This window comes from Nanorana parkeri, unplaced genomic scaffold (assembly GCF_000935625.1).
Source record: "Nanorana parkeri isolate BGI_ZX_2015 unplaced genomic scaffold, ASM93562v1 scaffold213, whole genome shotgun sequence".
Lineage (NCBI taxonomy): Eukaryota > Metazoa > Chordata > Amphibia > Anura > Dicroglossidae > Nanorana > Nanorana parkeri.
Genome location: NW_017306481.1, coordinates 440,957 through 461,531, shown reverse-complemented (window position 1 = coordinate 461,531; position 20,575 = coordinate 440,957). Strand labels below are relative to the sequence as shown.

Here is a 20,575-nt window from a genome sequence, read left to right as displayed (position 1 = left end):
TGGGGGGGGGGGGGCGGCAGGGTTGGTGTTAGTTTTTTTTTTATTTACTATTTTGTTAACTTTAACTACTTAGTTAGTAGACTTATTTGATTCTTTAACTCAATAAACTCTTTCGATTCTTTGAGTTAAAGAATAGTGAGTCCCCACCAGTAGAACAATACACTGAATCAATTAGCAGGTTGCAGCAGTGATAAAGGACAGAGAGAGTTTGGATTAGAGGAGTTCCTCATTCAGATTGATGGTTTAACCCTTTAGGATCAAATTGGCTTCTCGAGGAGATATATATGTTAAAGGTACAGGCATCCCTTCTGAAACATTCAGTAGCTATATAATAAAATGAGAGAGCTGTCTTTTTTTTAATAACATAAAAATAAATTTAAACCTCCTTTTTAATTATATTATTTACCCCTCCAGTCCTGAGTTTTTCACACCCCCTGGATACTTGGATTTGTTTATTTCCGACAACCATGACCTCTACAGTGGGGTAGATAATTACACATTTGCAAAAAAAAAAAAAAAACATTTTTTTTTTAAATAAACAATTTTTGGTATTGATAGCCTAGGATCAATGTTCCCCAGGAGCTGCCTGACACCGTTCTCTGAATTAGAGTCCTCTGATTGGGATCCTCTATGAAGGTTCAGACAGCTCCTGAGCTTCGGTTCGCTTCCTTGTCAGCCGACTCAGCAAGTGAACCGAAGATTCGATTCATGAATCGGTTCTTTTGAATGAACTGATTCAAAATCAATCGATTCATTTAAAAGATCCAACTTCCCATCTCTAATTCTTACATTTATCAGTGCGTTGTTGCTTGAGTCACAAATCAATACAATGTTTCAAAACCATGATGGGTCATGGCAATGTGACTATCTAGTAAAAACACACAGTGATACAACCATGGCACAGATTTTACCCCTGCTTTACTCTATCCAAAACTAAGAATATTACTAGTCTTGGTTATCAGCAGTGAGCAATATTGTCTTTTTTTTATTGTTTCAGGGATTATTTATCTTCTTTTAGAGCTTACAATACTCAAATTCATTGCAGATAGATTATGACTGGATCTGTCCACTAAATGTACAGTTTAAATGTACAAAGATTATTTTGCACCATATTATTATTAAATAATGTCTGTAATCCCTTATTTTATTATTTAAATAGAGTGTTTCTTAACCACTTCAAGACCAGGTGTTTAGACCCCGTTCCTGGCCAGGCCATTTTTCAGTGTTCAGCGCTGCGGTACTTTGACTGATGTTTATTCCGTCATGCAATGCTGTACTGAAATAAATTTTATACCATTTTTTGGGGACAGATAGAGCTTTCGTTTGATGGTACTTAATCACCATGGGGGGTTTTATTTTTTACTATAATTAGGAAAAATTACAGAAAATGTTGAAAAAAAAAAGTTTTTTTTAACATTATGTTAGGAAACATTTATTATTACCCAGTTTTTTGGTAAAATATAAAAGATCGGGTCACGTCGGGTAAATAGACACCAAACATGGCAAGCTTTAAAATTGCGCGCACCCGCGAAATCGCAGAAAACTACCATACCCAAAATTGGCCATAGGCGACACTTTAAAAGCTTTTACCGCTCATCAGTTTAGTGTTATCGGTGATTGATGGCCCTAGACTTATTGCTCTCACTGCGACGTTCGCGGCGATATGTAACATGTGCGGCGTAATGGGCGCAATCGTATTTTTTGCACGTATGCGCCCCCATACAACCGGCCCTTTGAGGGTAACCATACTGCTGATGCGGCCCCCGATGAATTTGAGTTTGCCACCCCTGCCTTAGAGGAATAGGACTGGATATCCATGAACAGCAATACGAAGAAATAATTTAAAGCTTGGGTATATGTACCGTACATGTTTTACAAATAACATATATTCTATATCTTTTTGCAGATGCTGTCTCACTCTATCCAGGTGGTCGTAGCTATTCACTTCCCTGATGATTTCACTCCTGAAGTTCATGCTGCCTGGGAAAAATTCCTTTTTGAAGTTTCTTGTATCCTTACCTCCAAATACAGATAAATATATTACAGCAAGACAAACTACCAGCACTGTAGAGTACTTTGGGGACTGTGGACACAACACTCATCAGAATCATAACAAAATTGCAACGGTCTACAAAGGGTATTTCCTTAAATATTGCACATGGAATAAATGCCAATATATTTGTCACCTTGGCGTCTACTGTTTGTTTTATGATGTGTTAATATATTTATAAAATATTCATATAATAATTTAACAAAATGTGATTTTAAATCAGGTAATTCATAGAATTATAAATATCTAGTTGTCTTGTTATACATTAGATGCCACGGATAGCAAATTACAGAACATATTACAAATTATAAACAAAATAGATATGTGTAATATTGTTTGATAAAATGTATTCTGTGCAAAGGAAAAATAATGCCAAAAGTTCTGACTTGGCAAGTAAGCCCTGACATCAGACAGCAGCAGGAGCTCATGGGAAAACCATAAATTATAGGAGACAGGAGGAATAAAAAAAAAAAAAATGTTAAAGGTACCCTTTACTAAGGCAAATATACAGGCTACCAACCCTCACTTCTCATTCTGCTGCCTTCATCTTAGTTGCCTGGCTGTCACGCTGCTATTCTATCGGAAAACAAATTACTGAAATAAGAATTTCTGACTTTTCTCCAGTTTCCTCAAGTACACTGTTAGAATATTAGATACAAAATTATAGCAAATATGTCTATTTATTGATTGAATGGTTATGAGAGGATTCTACTTTTGCCATTGGAGTAACACTTTTATGTTACAATGCAGTAGAAAAGAAAAAGAAAAAGAAAGTGGTTTAACCCTTTTCCTGCCAGAGCCATTTTCACAGTTTTTGCACACATGTTCAGGTTTAGACCTGAAGATTACCTACAACACCCAAAGCATTATAAATTCCCTCCACCCCTGATAAACATGCAAGTAAAAGTTTTGGATCACATAATTTTGTTATTGTTTCCTTATTTTTTTAACTTTTTTATTTTTATTAATTTTTTTACTTTTTTAAATTTTTAGCTTGTCGTTTACTTTTTTATTTTTTTATAATTTTTTTATCTTATTATTGTTTATTTCTTTTTTATAATGATTTTCTTATTTTTTAATAATTGTTTTCTTATTATTTTTTACTTTTTAATCACCTTTTTATTTTATTTAATTATTTCTTATATATTCTTATATGTTTTTCAATATGATAATTTTTGTAAACTTAACTTTATTGCTATCACACAGGAGCTAGCTAAAAAGCCCCTGCGTGATAGCCTTTTGAGGTGACAGGTTCTCTTTATAGACCCTGTCACCTCCAATACAGGAGTTCTAGCACAGCACTGTGCTGGAACTCCTGTGACAGCTGAGATGGGAAGAGCACTGTTCTCCCCTCTCACTGCCTACACGGAGCAGCAGGGTTAGTTTTAACCCTGCCGCTCTGCTCCCTGCATCGGCGGACAGTGAGGAGAGACTCGGCGGCCAGGGGGAGGACAGAACCAGAGGAGAGAGGTAGGTGCGGGGGGGTCAGTGTGGAATCCCCCGACGCACGGAACATAAAGTAACGGGCGGCGGGCTGTAAGTTGTAAAATGTGTGCAACCTGTCACGCTGGTTTAAACACTAACCGGCACGCTCTGCATGCAGCTTCTGAGAAGATACGCTATTAGCGTAGCAAGACCTATGCAAAATATGCAGCCGCTACGCTAATAGCGTATCTTCTCAGAAGCTGCTTACAGAGCACCGGTTTAAGTAGTAACCAGCACACGCTGTATGCAGTTTCTGACAGCGTGGGAGACGGGAGTCTGCGCTTGTCCGTGGATCCAGGGATCAGGTAAGTATTAAAACAAAAAAATATATATTTTATGTTCCCAGGGACATCATTTGGCCGGGGGCGGTCTCTTCAATCCAGCGACTGTTGTGTAATGTATTGCTTGGAATTGCAGTTCTCTATAGCCAATGCCATTCTGCATCGCTGTACAATGTATTTCTGAGAATTATAGTCCTCTATAGCCGATGCCATTCTGCATTGCTGTATAATGGTATTGCTGAGAATTGTAGTTCTCTATAGCTGTTGGTATTCTTCATTGCTGTACAATGTATTTCTGAGATTTATAGTCCTCTATAGCTGGTGGTATTATTCTGCATTGCTGTATAATGTGTTGAGATTTGTAGTCCCTCTACAGCTTGAAGTTAGTGGCAGAACTACCAGGGTCGCAGCAGTCATGCACGCGCACAGCACTGACGAGGCATCCCTACACTATCAGTGTGCTATAATGTTCCTCAACCCATACATTTCTCTACCGCATATCTTCCAGGTGCCATAAAGAAAGGGGGTCATGAAAATAGCTGATTTGGATGACTCAGTCCCACCGGAACTGAGTCATCCAAATCAGGGTCGAGAAAAATTATAGAACACTGACTTTGACACTGTCCAGCCCCTCCCACTATCCTCCCACAGCTCACAGGCCAGAAGCATGGACAGCCAGTGGCGGTCTACAGCGGGTGAGAGTGCCTGACTACTGGACATGGAGCGGAGTAAGGCCAGAATCCCCCAGCCAGTGACCCCCTTTCATGGACTTACTAGTGAGTCCTCACATCTCCCGACCATTCACACTGGCAAAAGTGGCAGGTTGGGGGTGGGGGGGGGTTCAGAGGCAGAGCAAGAGAGGGGCCAAGTTGCTGCCCCATGGGCCTCTGGGTTGTACTTTCCCCTTGGTTGAAAGTCAGCCCCTGCTGTATTCCGAACATGCCGGGCGCCAAGAGCTGATTTAATTGTGGATGGCATCGGCGCCCATCGGTTGCGGTATTCAGGATTGTGGGCGGCGTTGGACTACATGTCGCAACCGCTGGGCGCAGATGCCATCCGCAATTAAATCAGCTCTCTGTGCCCAACTGTTGCGACATGCAATGAAAATAATTAGTGCCCGCCCAGATTTGACTGTGGTATCTTATGTGCCCCCCCCATATATTGTTCCTAGAGTGGTCACTGAAGGAGGGGCAGCTATGTGCGCCAACTCCTTGCTGTTTTTGGCCGAGCCGTAGCCAAACTAGTAGATGTGGCTGTGTTAAAGTGGAGGGGGCACTGTTCCCCGGCTCCCGGGTCCAACAGACACTGCCGTCTCTGTTTTAACAAAGCTGAATTTACTAGTTATGCTGCGGTGAGGCCGAATAAAGCACAGAGATAGCGCGGGAGGAGTGGGTTTGTCACGCTGTCGTGGTTGTGTACAGACCAAGAGCAGACTTCAGCATTACTTCATGTTCTATGACTGCCAGAAGCTCAAACACTCGGTCTACTACTGCCTATTGCTCTGAGGACTAAAAAGAGACTTGCTGATCATTTTACCCATGCTGAACTCCATAGCTCAGATTTTCTATGGAGCTGTCTTAATGTACATCTCCATGTCGCTCGTCGCAGTCGCAAGTCACACCTGCAGGACCCTTTTTCCCCACGGATGTCGTGCAAATTTACTTTTTTTAATAATGCAGCCCGGCGGTGAAAGTTGCACGATCGCCGCTGGAACGTCGCCCAAACCGTCGCTCTATCCCGCCACACCGAAATCCGCTCGAGGTAAGTGTCGCTTAGTGTCAATGGGGCCTTAAGGCAACATTACAATGGGCAATTCCTTCCAATATCATTTTTGAGATATGGGCTGAACCTGCCTGTGAAAGAGCGCACCTGTGCCATGTATAAAACCTAGTACAGCAAAACTGATATTTACAAAGAAAAAAATACCGAAATACCAAAATACCGAATGAAAATGCCACATTAAAGTATATCTGAAAAAAATAAATCAAAGCAACTGGACTTTGCTGTATTTTTCTTGACATGTTGCTGGTAATGCGACTAACGTTCTCAATTTAGAATGAGAAAGATTCTGAATTCAGAAATTGAGTCGGATGACCAGTGAAACATCTTCAAGATAAATACAGCAAAGTCCAGTTGCTTTGATAATTTTTTTACAGATATACCATGACCTGAAAGAATGAAAACCTGCACAGACACATCAAATGCAAGTTCCCAGCTGCTTCATTTCTGTTTGTAAACGAAAACATCTGGGGATTTCCCTTCATCTACACCAGGGGTGGCAAACTCAAATTCATCGGGGGCCGCATCAGCAGTATGGTTACCCTCAAAGGGCCGGTTGTATGGGGGCGCATACGTGCAAAAAATACGATTGCGCCCATTACGCCGCACATGTTACATATCGCCGCGAACGTCGCAGTGAGAGCAATAAGTCTAGGGCCATCAATCACCGATAACACTAAACTGATGAGCGGTAAAAGCTTTTGAAGTGTCGCCTATGGCCAATTTTGGGTATGGTAGTTTTCTGCGATTTCGCGGGTGCGCGCAATTTTAAAGCTTGCCATGTTTGGTGTCTATTTACCCGACGTGACCCGATCTTTTATATTTTACCAAAAAACTGGGTAATAATAAATGTTTCCTAACATAATGTTAAAAAAAACTTTTTTTTTTTTCAACATTTTCTGTAATTTTTCCTAATTATAGTAAAAAATAAAAACCCTCGTGGTGATTAAATAACATCAAAAGAAAGCTCTATCTGTCCCCAAAAAATGGTATAAAATTTATTTCAGTACAGCATTGCATGACGGAATAAACGTCAGTCAAAGTACCGCAGCGCTGAACACTGAAAAATGGCCTGGCCAGGAAGGGGGTCTAAACACCTGGTCTTGAAGTGGTTAAGAAACACTCTATTTAAATAATAAAATACAAAACAGACATTAAGCAGTACACTGCATTTATAAAAAAAAAAGAATTTACTTACAGAACAAAGTTCTGAGCTCCTGCTCCTCATCCCTGCTCCTCATAGCAAGGCAAGGACAGCCTCCCACGTGTCTTTCCGGCAGAATCCGCCTGTCCCCATCCAGCGCCCGCACGGAGGGGCGCCGCGCCCGCGGGCGCACAGTAAAGATGATCTGCGACTCCTGATTCCGCCTGTGGACTGGCCTGCCAGAGTGCCAGTACTTTGTCCAGTTTTAAAGATGGCCGCCGCGCTTTCGCGGCGGCCATCTTAATGAGTCATTCATAGACTGCCAGTGTCACTGTCACTGCTGTGCTGCCTGGCTGAGCTGACAGGTAAACTGTCAAGCGCCCGCACGGAGGGGCGCCGTGCCCACGGGCGATTATTAAAGAGTTGTTTTTTTTTGTACAGCCCGCACACCCCTAACAGTGGCCTGGCTGTGCGGGCCACATTACAAGGTCCGGCGGGCCGGATTCGGCCCGCAGGCCTTGTGTTTGCCACCCCTGATCTACACCAAACCCTCATCCAAGATGACTGTCTGCTATAGATGTTAAGGGGAACCCCCAACTCTACTTTTGAAAGTGCTAGTTGACCCTCTACTTTAAAACTTGCAGGGTTATTCACAATAACCCTACCAAAGTGAAGTGAGCTGAATGCTGTTCGGCTATTCACTTCAGTGTTGTATGGCTGATTTCAGCCGTACATTGGCTAAAATCAGACGTACATCGGCTGCCTTCAGTCAGCCGAACATGCTCTGCATGTTCGACTGAGCCGAAGTGCAGAAGGACTTCGACTCAGCCTATCCAACATCTGCTGCTGTTCGCCCCTATTCTCATAGGTGCTGAAAGGCAGTGAGTGAATAGCCGAATCCCATCAAGCAACTTTCGGCTCGGCTATTCTGCTCGGTACCTTTGCGATCACGGCTGGTTCCGCCCAGCTGTCATTTGCGCGGAGATTGGTCGGCTTCGGCTGATTGTGAATAGCCCGTACAGCAGCCCTTCGGTTCGACTGAACCTAAGGGCAGAGGCGGCCGAAGGATCAGCCAAAGCTACGGCTAGATCCTTCGGCTTGCTCTTTACTGAATAACGTCATTGGAGTCACTGACCTAGAACACGTATGCAGGTTTTTTGACTTTTCTATCTTTTCTGTTCTGTATGCTTGTTCTAGGTTGTTGATTTAATAAAAAAAGAGTTTCAGGGTAACACCCAAACAAATAGCAATTTCTGAAGGAGTCCCGTGTATTTTTCACATTACAGGTTTACTTTACTCTTACCACACAAATACCCATTAGTTTTTGTATAACTGCAATATTTAATTTTATCAAAACCCAATTGTATTGTCACACGAGATAGATGGATTATTTCAGATTGATCCAAATTGTGATCATTCTATCAATAGTCTTTCAGTGAATTTTTTTCCGCAAACCATAAAAAATTGAAATATAAAAATATGGTATACAACCCCCGCTGCTTATTATTGGCATACACAGTTTGATTTCTTAGTAGTAATCAAAATATAAACAATTAGTAGAACCACTGTATTTTGAAATATGATGCGTGGGCAGCTTTATTAAGGAGACTAAGAATCCATGTGTATCGAAAACACATAAGGTTCCAATGGGGTGCAAGGCTGTGGCAAGGGGCAGATGCATTGTCTCCATGTAGGGGAGGGGGGACGAGGGTTGCCAGGAGAATGTACAGCACAAGATATTTTATCTGCTTTGCAGGTTAAACACTGGGGATGACACTTTTCATGTATCAGGGTGTATTCTAGGGTTGCCACCTGTACGGGTTTCACCCGTACAGTACGGGTTTGGCATCTTGTGTCCAGTTTTCTGGCCACCTCAGCCCACGACACAAGATGTCACAGTTTCAGGCAGACAGGGGCAGCCCCGGGGTCCTGGAGAGGAATACGTGAAGGAGGACCTTCTGCTGTGTGAGCACAATCCCGGCAGAGTGTGCGGCTGTCTGTGCGGCTACAGGTACGTGTCTTGAGGGGTTAATCCGGGCCGGTAATAGTGTGTGATTGTTGAACAGACAATGCCGATAGTTTCTGAACTGTCACAGCACTGTCTCCTGTCCCGTTGCAGCTGCTTGGGGGGGAAGGGGGAGGGGGGAAGAAAGATAGTGAGTGTGTGTAATTCTTATGCTGATTTCAGCTCTTGCTGTAAAGAATAAGGTGACCAGATTCCTGTGTCCATGATTTATACTTGCTGAGCATACCTGGGAACTTGGAGGCTTTGGGGCAGAGTTGTCAGCTTATCTTACCAGCTCTCTGAGATCCAGGCTAATGTTCACTCCTGTCCAGCAGAGTAGAGATGGAGACAGCTGTGGGGAGGATTTGGATTTCTCCTCCCTCTAATAGCAGCCTTCAGTGGACAGAGGAAAACAGGTAGAGTGGGTGCCTGCTGAGAAACCTGCTGCCTGGATATGCACCTCTACTCCTCCTCCTGTGGGACATGTGGAATGCTGCAACTATTGGGCATCATTGTTTACATTGGAGAAAACCGCAGTGAGCAGGAGAGTCCAAGACGGGGGACAGGTTTGTACACCAATGGGGTACATGACAAAAAAGAAGCAGGGGTGACAAGAACGGGCTGTGCCCATCTGTAATATTGTTACCAATTTCAGCTTTCTCATTTTTGTTAATATGTATTCCTAACAGCCCTGGCAAATCTGCATTTTGCCTAGAAAGATAAGCACTGATGTGAAGGTGGGGGGAACAACTCAGCCCCAGGGCTGACATAGATGCCATGGTGGTTCTCCCAAACATTTTTCCTCCCACCGATACCATCACACTGTGATTATAATGAGGTCTGATAAACCCCAAACTAAATGGGGAGACAGGGAAAGTCATGCAGAACACAATGCTGCTCCCATATAATTAAAATTCGCAAGTCAGCAGCAAAACAATCAGATTTAAATCTTATGTTTATGATGGAGATTTGACCACTTTGAGAGACAACAGAACAGACTGAAATAACAGTAGGCAGAGCCATCATAATTCGCATGAAAACAACGGAGCACTTTTGACAAGACATAGACTCCGTGATTTAAACCCCACTATCTGAATGTCAGAGCCTGCTAATAGTGGTCATAAACCTCCATTAAGCAGCATTCTTCCAATGAAAGCATTTTGTAAAATGCCCTGTCTTGGATAAGACTCAACAATACAATCTGCGAGTCTGGTTTTTGAACTACACAGGGATAAGTTTCATATAATATCTATAATTAGCGCTATGGTGGAATTACAGTAGACTCATAAAAAGGTAGCTACACAATTGTATAAGAAAATAACAGGTAAATAACAAACATGTCTATGCTATAATGTACAGCAGGTGGATTGGTAACATTAAATCTCAAAATAGGCAATCTATGCATCTCATTTATAATATGTTAGATTTTTATCAAACCATAGTTTCATGACTCTCAATGAGTCTTAGTTGTTGAATTGTACAGCCATGTAATCTGGAAATATGAGTAGAGTTTGAATAGTTGGCATTAAGTGAGTGTCCACTGAAGTATAATCAAACGTTTCAGCACTTCTACATAACACCTCTCAGCTATTTTGATTGAGTGGCGGTTGTCTCATCAACAGTCTCTAAAAGGTCCACAAAAAGCTGCTGCTGTTGACTTCCCTAGCACTCAATTTCCACCAGAACCAAGCCAACAAGTAATTTATGGGGGGCCAGTGACTTTGTCAGATTAGACTTACTCTGAATGGAACTGGACTTTGCCAAAACCACAAACAAGGCAAACTTTGTTAACCAGTTTATTTTGTTGTTTGCTTACAGTCTGTTTTGTAATATCCTTTCCGTAAATTTTTTATTTGCACCATTTTATTTCCTTCACTGGCTTGAATAAGCACCTAGATAGAGAATGTCATAGGTTACTGCAGGGGCCCTGAGAGCTGCATAAAATGTGCCAAAGTGCCACATGCAGCCCCTAGGCCATAGGTCGAGCACCAAAGATACAGTCACTCAACAGTCTTTTCTTTAGATGTGCAGAGTATTAACAACTCTGTCGAAAATTTTAAAAAGCTGCACTGGAATTCCACTAACAAAAGTGAACAATTTGTTGGAATTTTCCTGGAAAAGACTGGGGATCTGGGGATCATCCCTAGGTGATAATTATCCATAACTATCCATATTATCCATAAATATCCATAACTATAGTTGTCCCTTTATAACTCCAGCAGAAAATATACAAAGCTTGCTATAAAAAAAATAGTAGCACATTTAAGATACCGTATATACTCAAGTATAAGCCGTCCCGAATATAAGCCGAGGTACCTAATTTTACCACAAAAAACTGGGAAAAAGTATTGACTCGAATATAAGCCGAGGGTGGGAAATGTGGCCACCTAAATTAGGACCTGGAGACTGCCAGATGACCCCGCTCGGAGCGCCGCCCACCGGAGCAGCAGTGACGCTCGGCGAGGTAAGTAAGAAGAAACCTGACCAGCTCGAGACGCTGACTCGAGTATAAGCTGAGGGGGGCACTTTTCAGCAAAAAAAAATGGGCTGAAAAACTCGGCTTATACTCGAGTATATACAGTACTAGAATTATGCATTATGTTTGTAATACCGCTTATAATAAAATGATGGAACTCAGCTGCGGAAGTCTTTAAAAAATTTTTTTTTACTTCACGGTAATGACAGTTTCTATAAATAAGGTTATCTCAGTAGTGTGTTTGTATCACATCACAAGATAATTAATTTATACTGAATGAGCATCTCACTGTTGACATAAATCCAATGTTCATTTCACATAACAGGAATGAAGCAACATGTAAGGAAACAGTTGTAATCTTATTCTCACAACACAAGGTGAATGTTTGAAGTCAATGAGTAGTAGTAGCCAGGTGTAATGTTAACTTCACATCACAAGATTTAGCAATAGCTTGAAATAGGTTGTAGCAGTAGAGGGCAATTGTATTGCTGGTTTAACAGCACACGTTAAAAGTCATTATGGTTGTGTGCATATCATCAGCTGTGGCATTGAATACTTGCTGTTAGTTGCATTAAGGCTACTATGATGAATCCTCCAGACTGTGGCTGATTGCTGACTGTGGAAGCTGAAGTGCAGTGTCTGGCTTGTAGTCTTGGTGCACCAGGAGTCACAGCAGGCTGAAGTAAGCAGACGTATTTGGAGGGTTGAGGTAGGAGGCTAATGAGCCTATTCAGTGGCAGGAAGGAGAGCAGGGCTGCTCAGAGCTTGTCCAGCCACGACATCCATTGCAGGAACACTGGACAAGTGAATTTTCGTGGCTTAAGCCAAGGGGGGGGGGGGGGGAGAGCGGCATTGTGTCAGCTGACATTGGGCGGAGTCACCCTCCGGGTCCGAGACGCCAGAGAGGTACGTATCCTGGATCTATTACAGTGTTTAGCTGGCAAATGTTTCAGAGGAAGCACATCACACCCCTGCTGCTCTCACTATGTGACATTATCAGCCAGGGAGAGCACAAGGCACATGCAGCCCAAGTTGGAAAGGAAAATATTTTCCAACCATCCTGTGCATGCTCAGTAGGGACAGAGTGTAATTTAACATCTCTCCCATGCCTGGCCACTAATGCTGCAATTCTACCTTACAAATGTTTTAAAGTTTCAGCCAATACAATGTGTCTTTTTACCAAAGTGTTTTGTATCTCAATGGTATAAAAAGTACCAAGATCCTCATTTCACCACAGATATTTGTTTAATTCTCAGTCCAGTCAAAGATTTACCACACCAACTTGTGCTCATCACAATGTCCCTGACTGCAAGTGACAAGGCTGCTGTCCGTTCCATCTGGAACAAGGTTTCCCATCAGGCCAGTGAACTAGGTGGTGAGATTATGGACAGGTAAAGTCTCTTTAAATCTTCCTATTTTGTGATGTAGATGATTGGAGTATGTTTGTGAAGGTTCTCATTAATCCAGGTCAAGGTATAGCTAGTAGTAGTATGTCACATTCAACTGTGTAAGTCTCTTTTGTCATCCATGTTTCTCCCTGTCTGTCAGCACTTGTTTTCTACAACTGTACACTGAGCTGCAGATGCGCAGGAGTTTTGCCGAGATGAAGTAACTTGCATACATGTGCGTCAAAGTTAGGGCTGCAACCAACTAATCGATTAAGCGATAATAACCGATAATGAGAATAGTTAACTTGTCAACTATTCTCATTATCGATTAGTTAGTTAGATCATCTAGCTCTCTCCTCTATACTGGGAGGGGGGCACAGCAAGCAGTGGGTGGGTGCATTAGCCAGCCTGCTATTGGCTATTGCAATTTGAAATAACCAATAGCAGGCTGGCTATTGCACCAGCCCACTACCTGCTGTATTTACATTCAGCTGCCATCTGCGGAATCTTGCCACTGGCAGCTGTCAATCCGTACCTGAAGTTATTCAAGCACCGTATGCTTACAATACAATTATTGAAAAAGAATTACAAAATGTGGGAAAAAAGTTGTTTTTGTTTTCGGCCTGACAAATTCTGCTGCAGGAGGTGCATTGCAGTGCCATTCACTTTAATGGCTCCCCAAACACGTCTCCCTCCCATAGTGTGAAAAAAAACAACGGTTGGTGGGTTCAAGTTGTTCCAATTCCTGTCAATTCACCTTCTAAATGGCCAATGTTAGCCTCCCCTGCACATTTCTCCTTGTAGTTCATTCAGTGCCCCATGGAAAAAAATGTAGACGCCACATAGTGTGAAATCCTTAAAAACTTTTTTAAAGTCTTTATGACGAAACATGTCAAGGAGGAGTTAACACGCTGATTTAATCAAGCTGATCACTGGGGGCAAAGCTGTTTTGCCAGAGCAGGAATTATACAGCTCTGCCTAGTAAACCTGTTAAAAATGTAAGTTTTTAAAGAATCTATGATTAAAAGTTTTTAAGGATTTCACACCATGTGGCGTCTACATTGTATATTTATGTATACGTTGTAAGTTTTTAAGCGCAGTGACTTTATTTTGAGATTGTAAAGAGTGACTTTAGGATTCACTTGTTTTCACTGCTGCTGACACATTGCATTGAAACACCAAAAGCGCGGATTCTACACACAATTGCATGTTTTATATTACACCCGAAATATGGGTGTTGCAAGAACCATGTTATAAAAAGTATACATAATCTTTAAAGGAGAACCTATGGGGTTAAGGCTTTTCCCCATAGTTCTCCTTAGGGTAACGGGAGGGCACAAACTAGCGTCCTCCCGTCACCCTAAGCTCAGTATATAGGGAGCTACAGCTCGCGTTATACTGAGACGCCGCAGCCGGAGCGGATCCCGACAATGTCTGGATCCGCCCAGCTGCGTGAGTGACAGCTGGCTCTGCCTATCTAGGGGCAGAACCAGCTGTACCCACCCCTTCCCCGTCCGTTCCGCCAGTCAGCGGTGGAAGAGCGGGGAAGGGGGGAATCCAGCCCCTCCCCTGTCACGGCAGAGAGCCGTGACAGGATCGAGAGGTGAGCGAACGCCGGTATGTGTTCGCTCACCTCCCGATCTACTGAGCCGACGTGTGACAGTCTCATTGTCACAGGTCGGCTAGAACTATGAGGTGTGAGAAAAGCACTCACCTCATAGTTCTCCTTTAAGCTTTTTGTGCTACCTGTGTTGATTTAAATGCTGGGGTGTTTTTCTGAAGACTCATCAGATTTGAAGAAGTGGCATGGTTAAGCTATGAAATGTCTTCAACATTACAGAACAATTCCGGTTGATAGGACTAACTACTACCAGCTATGATGAATGGAGGTTTTTTTGTCTCTTTTGTATCTTGCACTGTAACAATGTTGAAATCTGATTAGTTGCCTTCTACAACACCATACTTTTATTTATTTGTTAGTGTTATATATGAGGCCTCATGTGCAAGGTTGCTCATGCTATGGAGCAAGGTGATAATGTTTCTTCAGGATGCATCTTTAACCCCTTAGTGATGGTTGACGTACACGGTACGTCCCCATCACTAAGTGCCCAAATTATGTGAGCTATTTGGAGCGCTGAATCTCAGTGGTTACCGCTTATTAATAGGTGCCTCAGTATTGAGGCATCCATTAATGAAAGAGTTAAGCTTTTACAGACACCCGACCAGAGCAGTATTTACCGCACTTGCTGTCACTGATTAGAAAATCCTGATGTGTACCGGCTTTTCGCTATGTTTATCAGCATAGAAACATTTAGCTACATATTTCTATCCTGAAACATTGTTGCAGGTTTCTGATCATTCTGAGAACAATCAGAAGCCTTTAGTTACACTGAACCTGACATGCTATCAGGATCAGAGTCCCTAAGGTTATTATTGGCTGTTCCTAAGGCCCCATTCACACCTATGCGTATTGTAATATGCGCGTCCATCGCGCGATTCCAAAGGCTACTTGGCAGTATACAAATGGAAAACGCCCTACAAAACGGACCAATACGCAGCAAAAAACGCTCCGGGACCTTTTCATGCGTGGGCCGTTTTGTAGTGCGTTCGGGACGGGCGGAAATACGGACAGGTGGGAACGATACCATTGACTACAATGCTATTTATTTTTTTGACCATTTTGTAGAGCGTTCATCAAGCGTAGGACGCGCTACAAAACGGTCAGGTGTGAATGGGGCCTTAGTTTGCAGCAGCCTAATAATATCCAAAAATATATTAAATAAATTAACAAGCAGTCATAGTGAGATTCATTCACAATGATTGTGCTTGATATAATTATTCCGTCATGCAACGCTGTATTGAAATACATTTTATACCATTTTTTGGGGACAGATAGAGCTTTCTTTTGGTGGTATTTAATCACCACTGTGTGTTTTATTTATTTTTTTATTTATTTTTTATATAACAAAAAAAGTACCCAATATTTTAAAAAAAAATATTTTCCCTTTATTATTTTAGAAAACAATAATTTTTACCCATTTTTTGGGTAAAATATAAAAGTCGGGGTCACGTCGGGTAAATAGACACCAAACATGTCAAGCCTTAAAATGGCGCGTGGCCGCAAAATTGCAAAAGACCACCATAGCCAAAATTTGCCATAGGCGACGCTTTAAAAGATTTTAGCGCTCATCAGTTTAGTGTTATCAGTAATTGATGGCCCTAAAATGATTGCTCTCATTGCGGCATTCGCGGCGATACGTAACACGTGCAGCATAATTGGAGCAGTCACCCTTTTTTGCGTGTAGGCGCATGTAACGCATTTTTGCGCATCTATGTGGGGGTGGTGGACTTTTAAAAAATGTTGTGTTTTTTTTGTTTTGTGTGTGTAAATTTGTATTTATTTTGTGAGCTTTTTAAACTTTTTTTCCCACACTTTATTGTTATCACATAGGGTGCTCCATTTTGATAACAAATTACAGTTACAGTTCCTATTTATGGAGACATCAGGGGTCTCTAAGACCCCTTATGTCACCTAGGGACCCTCAGAGAAGCTGATGAAACACAGATCTGCTTCATCATCTTGTCCCCGGTTTCTGTAACGGAGAGTGACAGAGGAATGCGGAAGTGATGTAATATACATCACTTCCTGCATTCAGAGACCGGGAGGAGAGCAGAGGGAGATCGCGAACTGATCTCCCTCCGTTCTCAGTGAACAGAGCCACATCGCCCTCTCCCGTCCGGCCGTCTTTCAACGATCGGCGGACGGGAGGTGGTTAAAAATAAATAAAATATGTAAAAAAATGTGAAAAAAAGTGTAAAAAAATAAAAATACATTACAAAAATTAAAATGATATTATATACATATATTTTATACTATAATTTTTTATAAAAATTACCTCATGACGGCGATGTTCAAAATATGTCACTGTCATTAAGTGTGACACTTAAGGTGCCCATACCCCTTACAATTATCTGCAGATTTTCTGTGGTCAGATGGAAAAAGTGCAACAGATTGGCCCAGGTGCAGATTACTCCATCCACACAGTTAAGTATAGATATAGGAATCTGTTGCACCTTTTCCATCTGACCACAGAAAATCTGCAGATAATTGTAAGGTGTATGGGCAGCTTTAGTGACAGAGACATTGTATGCCAGATAACCACTATTAGCTTTTAGAGAAAAAAAAATGTAAGCTTTTAGTTTTAGGCAGAGAAATACAGAGAAGTACAGAAACATTTTCAAAATCCGAGGGATATGAGGTGTTTCCAAATAAAGACAAATAAATGAATTTATTTTAATGCATTTTTTTTAGCTGTGCTATTTTTCTAAAAAATAATATTAATCAAAACTGGGAAAAGGTGTTTTCTTTAAGTTTTTTCCTCATTGTATATATTTTTTAAGTGAGGTTTTAGGCACACATATGTGATATAAATATATAGGCCTATTTGTCCTCTAAAAAACAATATATGATATGTGTGGGTGCACTTAGTAAGAAAGTATAGCACTGCCATGGGAGAATCACACAGCAAAAATGTAAAAAGTGCCTCAGTCAATAACGAACAGAAACTGGAAAAAAATAAAACCTCATGAGAGGGTTAAGGGAAGGGCCGCCGTCAGGGGGGTACGGCCGATATTGATGTAAGGGGCCTGGGCAGCCTTAGGGGCCCGGGAACCTAACATGAGCATCGGCCGTACAAGTGACAGGCCAGGAGGCGGACGGGCTCCCGCAGCACCGGAAGAGGCTGGGGCCCACCTCCGGTGTCCCCAGGGGGTCTCCACTGTACATTAGATTTTTAAAGATGGCCACCGCGAGTAGCGTCGGCCATCTTTAAACCTGGCAAGCACCCACACCTCATTTAATATATTGCCAATCAGGCAATATATTAAATGAAAATTATGCCCTGGTGGTCGTGTGGGGAATTAGTATGATCTGCATCTCTTACTGATGCAGACCATACTGATTGCTCCCTCATGGTGCCACCGCTGATTGGCAGGGATCGATTAGTATGGTCTGCATCAGCCAGAGTGCAGATCACACTGATCCTCCACTGAAGATTTAGCCCAGGGATACAGCCCTCCTTCCTGGAAAACAGGTAAGCAGGAGTGGGTACATTTTTTAAAATAACTTTTAGTGTTAGTGTGTGTGTGTGTGATGTGTTTTAACCGCTTGTAGACCAGGTGTTTAGATGCCAGGCCATTTTTCAGTATTCAACGCTGCAGTACTTTGACTGACATTTATTCCGTCATGCAACGCTGTACTGAAATTAATTTTAAACCATTTTTTGGGGACAGATAAGAGCTTTCTTTTGGTGGTATTTAAAGGAGAACTATGAGGTGAGTGCTTTTCACTCACCTCATAGTTCTAGCCGACCTGTGACAATGAGACTGTCACAGGTCGGCTCAGTAGATCGGGAAGTGAGCGAACACATACCGGCATTTGCTCACTTCTCGATCCTGCCACGGCTCTCTGCCCAGGCCTAAAGCTGTGTAAGGGGCCCCAAAATTTCTGATGGCTGCCCTGGTTAAGGGGCAGCAACTGATGAGGTTCTCCTCTTACTTCATATCCCAGCAGACTGCTGTCAGCATGGACACTGGGGAGCAGCACAAAGATACAAAATGTGTTTCCCCCAATGTTTATTACTATCAATATCTTTACTGACAATAGGAATGTTACAATGTGCTTACAATGTGCAATGTGCTGTATCAAAAAGTTAAATATACCTGTATTTTAAATGATTGTTAAAATATAATTCAATTTTGGTACTAAAATAATGCAATTGGTCATAAAGAGTATACTAATAATACCAACACCTTGCTTAATTTAATGTGACTTTTTTTGTCTAAATTGCTCTGTTGTTTATTTGCTAAATACTTAATAAAAGTTTCATGATAAAAATAATACCTTCTGTTGTTATTGTCATTTCTTTTAGGCTTTTCACTAACCATCCCCAAACCAAACATTTATTTAGCCACATTGACCTGACTCCTGGCTCTGCTGACATCAAAGCTGAAGGGGGAAAGCTTATGGATGTTATTGGAAATGCAGTCAATCACATGGATGACCTTGCTGGCAACCTGTCAACTAAAAACCTGCCTGTATACAAACTTTGGACAGATCCAAAAACCAATAAAGTAAAGATCACTATTCACTATTATTATACAGTAATATGATAAAATTCACTGGATTTTGCTGTTGATTATAACATGATCTATTCTTTCTATTTTGGTTACCTTCATTTATAATGTTAACATCACGAGCCATAAAATTAAGTTAGATATGTGCTATCACTTGATTTTCTTTGACTCCCTGCCAGTGGGCTTTGGAAAATTATTGTCTTATCAAAGCTAGGTTTTCATCAAGGTTATGAAAGCCAAAACTTTAAAGAAAACAAAATCCAAAAATTGTTTTGGTTACACTTCTCTTTTGGGTCACAAGAGTAAATTTAGAAATGTACTTCTGGGACCCAAAGCCAGCAGGCAATAGCCCAATCCCAGCTGACAGGGCACAGACAAGAAGGATCCCAACAGGGGGCGTGGCCTTGCTATGGCGGTGTGAAGACGCTGATCACTTGAGCTCTGCTGCCACCCGAGCATCTTCCAGTAGATCACTACCTAATTGAGCGCCCTAATCGATGTCCAAGAAGGGCAAACCCCCGGAACCAACAGTGGACGGAAAACTGGGAATCTGCACCAGTTCTTCACGTCCCCGGCCGTCTCCACACATTCATCCATGGCTAACCGCATGGCGTCGCTTGAGCCTACACCATCCCTATCACCTCGGGACTTGCTGGGGTCTCCCCACCTTCTTCTACAACGGACCGCAGAACCCCTACAGAAGATCTCCCTCGGGACTCCCCCAGCATCAGCATGGATCTATCCCAGCACCCCCTGATATCTTCCATCTTGCTCTCGTTGCCGACCAAACAGGATATGGTGGACCTGGTGTCTCGGATGGAAGAGGCTCTCAAACGAGATATAGTTGGTGTCTCGACCGCGGTATCCCACTTAGAGGACCGGGTTACATCTCTATGTTCGGATCATGACACCGTCACCCAACGGCTGGCTGCACTTGAATCCACGGTTTTACATCAGGAGTCTCGACTTACCTCGATGACACTGGCTCATGACAGATACGCCAGATCCTACATGCCACGGAGAAGCTGCTTACTCTCTCGTATCATTCCTCTATTAGCAATAGATACCAGGAGTCGGGCTACAAGATCGTGAATAGATGGTACTGTACTCCGCAATCTCTCCATGCACTATTTCCTGAATCTCCTGACCTCTGTTGGTGCTGCCAGCAACCCTCAGCAGGAATGCTCCACATTTTCTGGCCCTGCCCGGTCCTCCGGCAGTTCTGGGAACAGGTGCGCGCTCTCACTCAGAAATTTACGGGTGCCCGAGGACCCGGCCTTCTTCCTCCTAGACCACAACACCATCCCTCTACGCCCTTATACCCACGTAGTTAATGCAGCCGGGGCATGTATTCTAGCCCTCTGGAAGAAACCCGAACCCCCCCACATAGGCCAAGTCCTAGACCGCAATCATGACATTTACATCATGGAAGACCTCACGAGTTCCATCAAACACGCCTCCGCTCCCTTCGTCCGTACCTGGTTCCCCTGGATGGAATACATTCGGTCTCCTGACTACCTCACCCTCAGATAGGAGACTGCCAACCTACGCAGGATGGGGAAATTGCCCCTTACTTACTTTCAACTCACTTTCCTCCCACAGCTCTCTATTCTACTGCCACCTATTCCCTCCCCGCTACCTAACACTGTCACCCCACCCTGACTGCATCTCCCACCTCTCTCCCCCGCTACCTAACTCCCCACTCACCCACCCTATTCCTAATTTCTCTCATACCATGGTGACATCTTGAGCAATAGAGTTTTAAGTACATAATTGACCGCTCATACGAACGAAAGGATGTCATATCACCTACTGATTGATTACTACCCCCC

General features: G+C 42.6%; 2 protein-coding genes across 2 annotated transcripts in view; both read left to right on the top strand.

Moving 5' to 3' along the window:
• LOC108786458 (hemoglobin subunit alpha-3-like) overlaps window positions 1-2,035 on the top strand; it is a 7,974-nt gene extending 5,939 nt beyond the window's left edge. Inside the window, 1 exon segment of the mRNA XM_018555759.1 lies at window positions 1,907-2,035. Coding sequence (XP_018411261.1) covers window positions 1,907-2,035 — 129 coding nt within the window.
• Window positions 2,036-12,516: 10,481 nt separating this feature from the next.
• LOC108786457 (hemoglobin subunit alpha-3-like) lies at window positions 12,517-19,346 on the top strand. The gene is made up of 3 exons (XM_018555757.1): window positions 12,517-12,611; window positions 18,539-18,740; window positions 19,200-19,346. Exons 1-3 carry the CDS (start codon window positions 12,517-12,519, stop codon window positions 19,344-19,346), a joined length of 444 nt encoding a protein of 147 aa, XP_018411259.1.
• The last annotated feature ends 1,229 nt before the right edge of the window (window positions 19,347-20,575 follow it).

Excerpts from the sequence above, each read along its gene's own strand:
- LOC108786457 (XM_018555757.1), top strand. The coding sequence starts at position 12,517 with ATGTCCCTGACTGCAAGTGACAAGGCTGCTGTCCGTTCCATCTGGAAC. Across the intron at positions 12,612-18,538 it reads GGTGGTGAGATTATGGACAG|GCTTTTCACTAACCATCCCC; the intron begins GTAAAGTCTCTT and ends CATTTCTTTTAG. Across the intron at positions 18,741-19,199 it reads CAGATCCAAAAACCAATAAA|CATCTTCCAGTAGATCACTA; the intron begins GTAAAGATCACT and ends CTGCCACCCGAG.